At 44.4% G+C, this 12,422-nt stretch overlaps 1 protein-coding gene across 2 annotated transcripts in view; it reads left to right on the forward strand.

Moving 5' to 3' along the window:
• Positions 1-12,422, forward strand: part of LOC106572099 (kelch domain-containing protein 8B) — a 45,390-nt gene that overhangs the window by 687 nt on the left and 32,281 nt on the right. For both annotated transcript variants that reach the window (XR_001321059.2, XM_014145928.2), the window contains exon 2: positions 5,951-6,175. Coding sequence is in view for 1 of the 2 variants with exons in the window: in XM_014145928.2 (XP_014001403.2) it covers positions 5,951-6,175 (225 nt within the window). In the remaining variant the exon portion in view is untranslated. The remainder of the gene's footprint in view (positions 1-5,950; positions 6,176-12,422) is intronic.

A 12,422-nucleotide genomic window follows, 5' to 3' on the forward strand; every position in this document is an offset into this window, starting at 1 on the left:
AACAGGCAGGGAGTGAGGGACAGAGAGAAAGAAATCAGACAGGGAGTGAGGGAAAGCTGTAGATCTGTTCTCTGAGTCTCTGAGCAAACATGATCTATCTGATTTCAAATAGGTCATGAGAACAGATGAAACAGATAGGTAATTATTCACATTCATTCACTGGTACCAGCACTGCAGCTGTGGACAACAGTCCTAGTTTTAGAATACTTTTTAACGTGTAGGAGTAGAGACATCTAAATATATGGCTGTGTAGGAGGGAAAACATTATAAAAAGCTGGCTTCTTATGAATATTCATAAGTGATCTCCATTCCCAGCAAAAGAGTATAACCACATTCTCCTCTCCATGTCTGGTACATCTATCTGGTGTTACTGTGTTACTGTGTTACTGTGTTACTGTGTTACTGTCTGTCTGTCTGTCTGTCTGTCTGTCTGTCTGTCTGTCTGTCTGTCTGTCTGTCTGTCTGTCTGTCTGTCTGTCTGTCTGTCTGTCTGTGTCTGGCTGGCTGGCTGGCTGGCTGGCTGGCTGGCTGGCTGGCTGGTACATCTATCTGGTGTTACTGTCTGTCTGTCTGTCTGTCTGTCTGTCTGTCTGTCTGTCTGTCTGTCTGTCTGTCTGTCTGTCTGTCTGTCTGTCTGTCTGTCTGTCTGTCTGTCTGTCTGTCTGTCTGTCTGTCTGTCTGTCTGTCTGTCTGGATGGTACATCTGTCTGGTGTTACTGTCTGTCTGTCTGTCTGTCTGTCTGTCTGTCTGTCTGTCTGTCTGTCTGTCTGTCTGTCTGTCTGTCTGTCTGTCTGTCTGTCTGTCTGGCTGGCTGGCTGGCTGGCTGGCTGGCTGGCTGGCTGGCTGGCTGGCTGGCTGGCTGGTACATCTATCTGGTGTTACTGTGTTACTGTCTGTCTGTCTGTCTGTCTGTCTGTCTGTCTGTCTGTCTGTCTGTCTGTCTGTCTGTCTGTCTGTCTGTCTGTGTGTGGCTGGCTGGCTGGCTGGCTGGATGGATGGTACATCTGTCTGTCTGTCTGTCTGTCTGTCTGGCTGGCTGGATGGTACATCTATCTGGTGTTACTGTGTTACTGTCTGTCTGGCTGTCTGTCTGTCTGGCTGGCTGGCTGGCTGGCTGACTATCTGGCTGGTATATCTATCTTGTATTACTGTATGTATGTCTGTCTGGCTGTCTGGCTGGCTGTCTGGCTGGCTGGCTGGTACATCTATCTGGTGTTACTGTGTTTCTGTCTGTCTGTCTGTCTGTCTGTCTGTCTGTCTGTCTGTCTGTCTGTCTGTCTGTCTGTCTGTCTGTCTGTCTGTCTGTGTCTGTCTGCCTGGCTGGCTGTCTGGCTGGATGGTACATCTGTCTGTCTGTCTGTCTGTCTGTCTGTCTGTCTGTCTGTCTGTCTGTCTGTCTGTCTGTCTGTCTGGCTGGCTGGCTGGCTGGCTGGCTGGCTGGCTGTCTGGTACATCTGTCTGGTGTTACTGTCTGTCTGTCTGTCTGTCTGTGTCTGGCTGGCTGGCTGGCTGGATGGTACATCTATCTGGTGTTACTGCCTGCCTGTCTGTCTGTCTGGCTATCTGCCTGTCTGGCTGGTACATCTATCTGTCTGTCTGTCTGTCTGTCTGTCTGTCTGTCTGTCTGTCTGTCTGTCTGGCTGGCTGGCTGGCTGGCTGGCTGGCTGACTGGATGGTACATCTGTCTGGTGTTACTGTGTTTCTGTCTGTCTGTCTGTCTGTCTGTCTGTCTGTCTGTCTGTCTGTCTGTCTGTCTGTCTGTCTGTCTGTCTGGCTGGCTGGCTGGCTGGCTGGCTGGCTGGCTGGTACATCTATCTGGTGTTACTGTGTTACTGTGTTACTGTGTTACTGTCTGTCTGTCTGTCTGTCTGTCTGTCTGTCTGTCTGTCTGTCTGTCTGTCTGTCTGTCTGTCTGTCTGTCTGTCTGTCTGTCTGTCTGTCTGTCTGTCTGTCTGTCTGTCTGTGTCTGGCTGGCTGGCTGGCTGGCTGGCTGGATGGTACATCTATCTGGTGTTACTGCCTGCCTGTCTGTCTGTCTGGCTATCTGCCTGTCTGGCTGGTACATCTGTCTGTCTGTCTGTCTGTCTGTCTGTCTGTCTGTCTGTCTGTCTGTCTGTCTGTCTGTCTGTCTGTCTGGCTGGCTGGCTGGCTGGCTGGCTGGCTGGCTGGCTGGTATGTCTATCTGGTGTTACTGTTTGGCTGTCTGTCTGGTACCTCTATCTGGTGTTAATATGTTACTGCCTGCTGGAATCCAGTCTCATAGATGAATGGCCGCTGCTTGCTAGCTAGCAGGCTTATGATGCAGATTCATATTACAGGGAGCAATGAGGAAGGAGGGGAATTATTTGATTCATGTTGTTTATCAGTGTATCATTGGCTGCAGTCCAAACACTTAAAAGACACACCCTATCCCCTCTGCCCTCAAATTAAGTGGACATTTATGATGACGTATCGTTACGTCTGACGAGTTGACACTTGTGAGGGAGGAAGGAATGATTTTTAAATGGACCACCCTTGGCTGGAAATTCGTCACTCGTTCATCCCACTATGATTGTGTTTTCAGCCACCGGTAGCTTGTGGGTGCTTTATATGCGCTAACAAAGAAACAAAGAACAATCTTCTGAAACTGGTCAATCTATTCTTGTTCTGAGAAATAAAGGCTATTCCATGTGAGAAATTGCCAAGAAACTGAAGATATCGTACAACGCTGGGTACTACTCCCTTTACAGAACAGCGCCAACTGTCTCTAAACAGAATAGAAAGAAGAGTGGGAGACCCCGGTGCACAAGTGAGCAAGAGGACAAGTACATTAGAGTGTCTAGTTTGAGAAACAGATGCCTCACAAGTCCTCAACTGGCAGATAGATATACCTGCAAAACACCAGTCTCAATGTCAACAGTGAAGAGGCAACTCTGGGATGCTGGCCTTCTGGGCAGATTTGCAAAGAAAAAGCCATATCTCAGACTGGCCAATAAAAAGAAAAGATTTAGATGGGCAAAAGAACACAGACACTGGACAGAGGAACTCTGCCTAGAAGAATGCTATTCATTGACTACAGCTCAACGTTCAACACCATAGTGCCCTCAAAGCTCATCAAAAAGCTAATGACCCCGGGACTAAACACCTCCCTCTGCGACTGGATCCTGGACTTCCTTATGGGCAGCCCCCAGGTAGTAAGGGTGGGTAACAACACATCCACCATGCTGATCCTCAACACAAGGGCCCCTCAGGGGTGCGTGCTCAGTCCCGTCCTGTACTCCCTGTTCACTCATGACTGCACGGCCAGTCTCGACTCCAACACCATCATTAAATGGGCACGACAAAACCTATTCCCCCTCAGGAGACTGAAAAGATTTGGCATGGGTCCTCAGATCCTCAAAAGGTTCTACAGCTGCACCATCGAGAGCATCCTGACGTGTTGCATCACTGCCTGGTATGGCAACTGCTCGGCCTCCGACCGCAAGGCACTACACAGGGTAGTGCGAACGGCCCAGTACATCACTGAGGCCAAGCTTCCTCACATCCTGTATATAGTCTGGCTATTGTTATTTTGCTGCTGCTCTTTAATTACTTGTTACTTTTATTTCTTATTCTTAGCCGTCTTTTTTTTAACTGCATTGTTGGTTAGCGGCTTGTAAGTAAGCATTTCACTGTAAGGTCTACACTGGTTGTATTCAGCATTTCACTGTTATATTCGGCGCATGTGTAACGGCTGTCGGGAGAGAGAGTAGACCAAGGCGCAGCGGAGTTAGTGTTCATCATGATTTTAATTTAATAAAGAACACTACACAAAACAAAACGAGAAAACTGACAGCCAAACAGTCCTGGTAGGTGCAAAACACTCAACAGAAACAATTACCCACAAAACCCCAACGGAAAAACAGGCACTTATGTGTGACTCCCAATCAGCAACAACACTCTACAGCTGTGCCTGATTGGAAGCCACACGGCCAAAATCAATGAAACAAACCAACATAGAAAAATGCACATAGAACGCCCACCCAATGTAACACCCTGGCCTAACCAAAATAAAGAACAAAAACCCCTCTCTATGGCCAGGGCGTTACAGCATGTGACTTATAAGATTTTATTTGATTTGAGCGTAAGTGGACGAGGGTCTTCCCATCAATTTCACCCTGCTGAAGTGTGGGAGAAGGATCCAGTGTTCACAATGTATAGTGTACTTTAGCTACATGTTGATGCCCTTTTCATGTAAATAATACCCTTTTCAGTGCACTCCATAAACTCAATGATTTAATGTGAAACAAACACGTTTCTGTACAGGCAAAATAAGATTGCTGCTGAAATTGTAGTATGCTGACTACCTTATATGGATAGAACTGTCAAAGTGGCATTGGTTTCTAGAATGATTTTGCTTGCATATGGGACTGCGTTTCAGGCTGCCAGACTGTTAGTTCTCACCCAGCCCAGTGTGTATAAGGTTCAGTTCAATATGGCGGTCTGTCATCAAAGCTGTCTGAGTGGGTGTGTATGTGAATACTGCCCATCTTGACTGTGAGAAGCTTTTCGGAGCCCCTCCATACACTCTCTCTGAGAACATCTTGTACATCAGCTGCTACTCTGAGTGGTGCACAGCCCGGAATGTGTATCTCTTCTTCGCTCCTATCTTGTCTTTTATTCTCTCTCTCTCTCTGTCTACTGATGGAGGACTGTAGGGCTGCCAGACAGGGCTGCCAGACAGTGCTGGCTGGCTGGCGAGGGGTAACAGGCTCAGCGAATGCAGAGCAGACCCATACTTTTGGACTGCAGTGTGACAACCAGGGATCTGAACTGAAGACGTGTAGTAAATGTGACATTTTCCACAGAGCATTTCCCAGACTCCCATGTTTCAGCTTCCTGAGTAGAAGAGGGGCCGGGGTTGTTCATTAGCCTTATGCTAATTACATTGTTATACTATTACAATATAACAACCACACCCCTGTACAATATAGTACATTTACCTACTGTAAATCAATTAAATGTACACAATTAGAAAAATGAAGCAGTGCTACTCATGTAATGTCCCTCTACTCTGTGAAAGGCACGAACACCTTTCTTGGCTCATTGGACTACAGCAGGATGTGTCTGTTTACTCCCTTTGATTTGTTTTCTTTGGATGAATAATAATGTCGTATGTAACTGAATACACAGACCGTGACATGTGATGTCCATGAGTAAAACCAGATGAATATTACCTGAAATACGCCATGTCAGGCTTTGTGTCTGTGTCGGCAATCAGCGTGTGATCACAGTGGGAATACTGTCAGCAGGTCCAGGCTGATCAAACCTCCGACACTGACAGGCTGTAGTGCAAACTGTCTACTCAAACATGGATAGAAACTTTAGCCCAAGTCCAATAGGATCCACACCTGTCTCACTTCCTGCAGGTCCAACAGCATAGCAGAATGACTGACACGGTGCATGATCTTCACTATACACACTGTCAGCCAGACCCAAAGTGGAATACTCATCACTACACACACACACACACACACTCTCTGGGTAGCTGTCATGTTTGGTGAGTTTTGTTGGGCCAGGAGTGAGCATGGAGGAGAGAGAGCCTGGGGCTGTCACAGAGAGAGAGAGGGAGGATCAGAAAGGTGAGAAACGGAGAAACCAATGGAACGAGAGAATACAAAAATACTAATATCTGGAGGTGCCAAGCTTATATTTGAGAACACATCCCAGGATATTTGGCTGCTCCTATCAGATATGGAATCAGCTAATGAAGGTAAACCATTTCCAACCATCCATTTAGTGCCAACGTTTTTTTCTTTTTATTTAGTTATTATTATTCATTTTTTACAACTGTTTCTCCCTCGCTCTCACATCTCGTCCCTCCCACCTATTCTGACCCTTCATCTCTCTCCTCTCCCATTCCTTCTCTCTCATGCCCTGCTGCCCACTCCTTCTGACCCTCTCTCCTTTCTCTCCACTCCTCCCTGGCAGGTGGGCGTCAGGGCAAGCTTCCTGTCACAGCCTTCGAGGCCTTTGACCTGGAAATGAAGAGTTGGACGTGTTACCCCTGCATCCCCAGCCGCCGGGCCTTCGCCTGCTGTGCTGCCACCGAGCGGGGCTTCTTCAGCCTGGGAGGGCTCCAGCAGCCTGGCCCCCACAACTTCTACTCCAGACCACACTTCGTCAGCACAGTGGAGGAGTACGACCCAGAACAGGGTGAGTCAATTCAGAGTTTACACAGACACATACTTACAGGGGCTCCAGTCACAGAATTAAAGAAAACAATATATATTGTTCTCTATATTGTTAATTTAAATTGTATCCTGGGGCTCCAGTACTCTAGTTCAATCAGCCAGACTTGCAAGATGAACCTATTTGGCTCAGCATGCTGTCACCCCCTATACAGTTGAAGTTGGACGTTTATAATACACTTAGGTTGGAGTCATTAAAAGTAGTTTTTCAACCACTCCACAAATTTCTTGTTAACAAACTATAGCGTTGGCAAGTCGGTTAGGACATCCACTTTGTGCATGACAAGTAATTTTTCCGACAATTGTTTACAGACAGATTATTTCACTTATAATTCGCTGTATCACAATTCCAGTGGGTCAGAAGTTTACTTACACTAAGTTGACTGTGCCTTTAAACAGCTTGGAAAATTCCAGAAAGTGAGGTCATGGTTTTAGAAGCTTCTGATAGGCTAATTGACATCATTTGAGTCAGTTGGAGGTGTACCTGTGGATGTATTTCAAGAACTACCTTCAAACTCAGTGCCTCTTTGCTTAACATCATGGGAAATCAAAAGAAATCAGCCAAGACCTCAGAAAAAAATGATAGACCTCCACAAGTCTGGTTCATCCTTTGGAGCAATTTCCAAATGCCTGAAGGTGCCAGGTTCATCTGTACAAACAATAGTACGCAAGTATAACATCATGGGACCACACAGCCGTCATACCACTCAGGAAGGAGACGCGTTCTGTCTCCTAGAGATGAATGTACTTTGGTGCAAAAAGTGCAAATCAATCCCAGAACAACAGCAAAGGACCTTGTGAAGATGCTGGAGGAAACGGATACAAAAGTATCTATACCCACATTTAAAGGAGTCCTATATCGACATAACCTGAAAGGCCGCTCAGCAAGGAAGAACCCACTGCTCCAAAACCGCCATAAAAAAGCCAGACTACGGTTTGCAACTGCACATGGGGACAAAGATCGTACTTTTTGGAGAAATGTCATCTGGTCTGATGAAACAAAGATAGAACTGTTTGGCAATAATCACCATCGTTATGTTTGGAGGAAAAAGGGGAGGTTTGCAAGCCGAAGAACACCATGTGGTTGCTAATTTCTGTATTACCAAATGAGGAGAGACAAACTTCACACACACCAGTCAGAGTTTATACTTAAACTACAATTTTAATTATAAGAGCTTTGCATTAGCACTTGACTTTCAACGATTCACCATTTCTAATGACCCATTGAGAGTGTTGAACACAATTACTACTGAGATCTTTATAGCAAGATCCACCCCCTTTTGACATGACAAACCACAGATAGTTAGGAACGGTTCACAAAGAAATACTGTTTACTTTAGAGAGGAGTATCCACAGCTAGATAACATTCGCTATAAATTATCGTTCAGTTTGATCCCTAATGACGAGGTTCTAATCTCGTCCCTGGTACTTCATAGAACAAAAACACCATTTCATCCAATGGCATATATCAATTGTCAACTCTAGATACTCCCATCTTAAGCAAACCCCATCTTGACCCCACTCCTGGACAGGCTCACTGGGGGGAGTGAGCCTCTAGGCCATATACTGTCACAGGATAAGTGCGAGATCTAAGAGACGATGGTCCCAGACACTGCCATAAACCTCCCCACAATAAAGAAAAGGAGGGAGTGACTTGCTCACAGACATTGTGGAGACAAGTCATTGGTTCCCCATTAATCACGCCATCCCTTCACATGGTTTAAGAATAGGTAAAGAGACATTCACATATGAAGACAATATTTAATTCTGTCCTCCTCTCTTGCTGATATTCTGCATAGCAAAAGAGACAAGTAAAAGACAAGTCTGACCTCTCCCCTCTCTGAGCCCCAAGTGACTGAGACCCAGCTAAGGGAAACGTGCAGCTGAAAGACACCAGGGTCCAAAGGACACTTTCTAATGACAAGTATCTCACACAAGCATATTATACTAATAAAACATCTTAATTACCTATGTTACCCAACTAATTCTGATTCATCCACCACAACCATCCCAACCGTGAAGCACGGGGGGGGCAGCATCATGTTGTGGGGTGCTTTGCTGCAGGAGGGACTGGTGCACTTCACAAAATAGATCGATCATGAGGAAGGAAAATGATGTGCATATATTGAAGCAGCATCTCAAGACATCACTCAGGAAGTTAAAGCTTGGTCGTAAATGGGTCTTGCAAATGGAAAATGACCCCAAGCATACTTCCAAAGTTGTGTCAAAATGGCTTAAGGACAACAAAGTCAAGGTATTGGAGCAGGCCATCACACAGCCCTGACCTCAATCCTATATAAAATTTGTGGGCAGAACTAAAAAAATGTGTGCGAGCAAGGAGGCCAACAAACCTGACTCAGTTACACCAGCTCTGTCAGGAGGAATGGGCCAAAATTCACCCAACTTATTGTGGGAAGCTTGTGTAAGGCTACCCGAAACGCTTGACACAAGTTAACAAAATTAAAGGCAATGCTACCAAATACTAATTGAGTGTATGCAAACTTCTGACCCACTGGGAATGTGATGAAAGAAATAAAAGCTGAAATAAATCATTCTCTCTACTATTATTCTGACATTTCACATTCTTAAAATAAAGTGGTGATCCTAACTGACCTAACACAGGGACTTTTTACTAGGATTAAATGTCAGGAATTGTGTAAAACTGAGTTTAAATGTATTTGGCTATGGTGTATGTAAACTTCCGACTTCAACTGTATATGCTACCCATACATGCGTAATATCAACCTCAGTCATAAACTCAACTCAAGCCTTATCTACTGTTACACACTCGGCTTACTATACAGTCTCCTAACACATCCACTAAGAAAACACTTCTATATATTTCCACTACTTTTGAAAGTATATCCATGCTTGAGGCCAGGCAAGGTGGGTTGGGGTGTTACTGAGTCACAGAGCCATCGAATAGGGTCTTGATCACACATGATTTCCTACTGCAGCAGCTTACTGGTACACTGAGACAGATATTCCAGAACTGTGCTGTGTATGATTCACCTTTCATTTCTGGATTAAGCCATGTGTGTGTGTGTGTGTGTGTGTGTGTGTGTGTGTGTGTGTGTGTGTGTGTGTGTGTGTGTGTGTGTGTGTGTGTGTGTGTGTGTGTGTGTGTGTGTGTGTGTGTGTGTGTGTGTGTGTGTGTGTTGCATGTGCGGGAGGGAGGGAGGGAGGGAGGGGAATCTTATTCTCTGTCCATATTAACATTTTATATTTTACTCCCTGCTGTGCATTTCCAGTCCTGATATAAGGCATACTGTATAACCTTTGCAGTTGCTGAAATTAAAAGCCAGATGAGTTTAGTTTAATTTGGCTTTTGAAGATATGGATTTATTCTGAAGAACAAAGCATCCCAAGCTTTTCACGGTGAAAAGGTGACCTCCTGTGTATGTGTGTCATCCCGTGTGTGTCCTTTATGGATGAGAGATTTTGTGGTTAGTGTGCTCTGTCTCCCTCTCAATTCCTTTCCATTCATTGCGTCCCTGCTAGGACCCATGGGTAAACTCAAGGCATGGTGGCCAGGCAATCGCCTCAGACAGATAATAGAATAGCAGCACAAAAACAGGCCCAGTCAAAGAAGTGCATTTATATTGAATCTCCCTCTGCCTCGTAGGATAGTCATGAAATTCCATCTTAGAAGTGTCTATTCCGATGCAGTGAATAGTAGAAAGAGAAAAATGTTGTAAAGAAATAGAACTGATAGATTTTTAAACGCTTCCTACTGGTGTCAGTGCACAGTGTTCTGCCTTGGTTACACATTTCATGGAGTTTCTCTTTTGTAGGAGAATGCATGAAGATATAGTCTGGCTAACACCTAACTCAAAGTCCTCCTGACTTCAGAGTCTGGAAAGGCTGTTTTGATGTTGTCAGTATGATGCATGGATAATGAAGGGGTCTGCGCTTTTACTGGTTGGTTCTCCTTTGTGTCTTTCTCACACAAACACCCACATGGACAGCCACACACAGCCCTGAGCGCTGCCCCCTTCCATTATAACTGTTGGATTTTCAAATCACTCAGAAATTGAGCGGATGCATTGATTGGTTCTCTCAAAAGTTACTTTTGAGAGAACCAATCAATGCAACTTTTGAGAGAACCAATCAATGCGTCCGCTACATTTCTGAGCGAATACTGCATTTACAATAGCCTCCTTTCCAGACCAGTGTGTCTCAGCTCTCCCTGCGCTGTGAGTCACATGAGTTGCGTCAGCCAGGCTATGAAAGATAGGCCTGTCGTGAAGAAAATTCCATTGTACTGTGCTGCAATGTAATATATTTGAGTCTAATACATTAGGGCTGGTTACATGAAGCAGGAGGGTTATGCAGGTTGTAACCGGTTAATTTTTACATCCTCAAATGTTTTAATCAAGACAATTTGCATGTAAATGTCCCTTTATGAAAAGGAATGGCTGCACAAGGCAGAACAGCATGCCCAGTTAATGGAACATAGTGTGTCCCCTCTGTGTGGGTTGTTTGCGTGTGCGTGCATGTGTGTGTGTCAGAGAGAGGGAGAGAGAGCGAGGTGGCCATAATTCCATTATCACCTCACCCATTACTGTGCAGCCTGGAGATAATACTGTATGTTTTATGGACTGTATGTTTTATGTACAGTATGTTTTACAGTATGTTTTGTTTTATGTACAGTTTGTTTTATGTACAGTATGTTTTATGTACAGTATGTTTTATGTACAGTATGTTTTACAGTATGTTTTGTTTTATGTACAGTTTGTTTTATGTACAGTATGTTTTATGTACAGTATGTTTTATGTACAGTATGTTTTATGTACAGTATGTTTTACAGTATGTTTTGTTTTATGTACAGTTTGTTTTATGTACAGTTTGTTTTATGTACAGTATGTTTTATGTACAGTATGTTTTACAGTGTTTTGTTTTATGTACAGTATGTTTTATGTACAGTATGTTTTATGTACAGTATGTTTTATGTACAGTATGTTTTACAGTATGTTTTGTTTTGTGTACGTTTTGTTTTATGTACAGTTTGTTTTATGTACAGTGTGTCTTATGTACAGTGTTTTACAGTATGTTTTGTTTTATGTACAGTTTGTTTTATGTACAGTTTGTTTTATGTACAGTTTGTTTTATGTACAGTATGTTTTATGTACAGTGTTTTACAGTATGTTTTGTTTTATGTACAGTATGTTTTATGTACAGTTTGTTTTATGTACAGTATGTTTTATGTACAGTATGTTTTATGTACAGTTTGTTTTATGTACAGTTTGTTTTATGTACAGTATGTTTTATGTACAGTATGTTTTATGTACAGTAATCACCAGCACACAGTTTACAGGCCATATCCTCAATTACACACCTCTCTGCTCTTATCTGCCCATTTACAACTGTGTAGCACTGAGCTGAGGAAACCTGTGGGTGTGTTGGTGGGTGACAGCATGTGTGACTATGAGCCTAATAGAGTGTCTGTGCAGAAGACGGAACAGACAGAGGGACTAGTCCCACCACTCTGGCTCTTACCATACACCTTCTTGACTACACAGTGTTTACCTCAATCAATACTGGCTATCGACAATGTGCTTAAACTGAGTATTCATGTCTTTATGATTTCCCTGTTGAACGGAATATTTGACTTATTCTTTCATTTGAAATTACTTTTGGAGAAAACCTTTTAGTTTCCATCAAACCGAACCATGAATTGAAGGGAGAGACGTGTGAGATGCCACTCAGCCATACGAAGGAACAGCCATGCCTGGGAAACATGCCACTTAGCTGCATGAAGGAGCCTGGGAAACATGCCACTTAGCTGCATGAAGGAGCCTGGGAAACATGCCACTTAGACATATGAAGGAGCAGCCATGCCTGGGAAACATGCCACTCAGCCATATGAAGGAGCAGCCATGCCTGGGAAACATGCCACTCAGCCATATGAAGGAGCAGCCATGTCTGGGAAACACGCCACTCAGCCATATGAAGGAGCAGCCATGTCTGGGAAACATGCCACTCAGCCATATGAAGGAGCAGCCATGCCTGGGAAACATGCCACTCAGCCATATGAAGGAGCAGCCATGCCTGGGAAACATGCCACTCAGCCATATGAAGGAGCAGCCATGCCTGGGAAACATGCCACTCAGCCATATGAAGGAGCAGCCATGCCTGGGAAACATGCCACTCAGCCATATGAAGGAGCAGCCATGCCTGGGAAACATGCCACTCAGCCATATGAAGGAGCA

This window comes from Salmo salar, chromosome ssa15 (genome assembly GCF_905237065.1).
Source record: "Salmo salar chromosome ssa15, Ssal_v3.1, whole genome shotgun sequence".
Taxonomy (NCBI): Eukaryota; Metazoa; Chordata; class Actinopteri; order Salmoniformes; family Salmonidae; genus Salmo; species Salmo salar.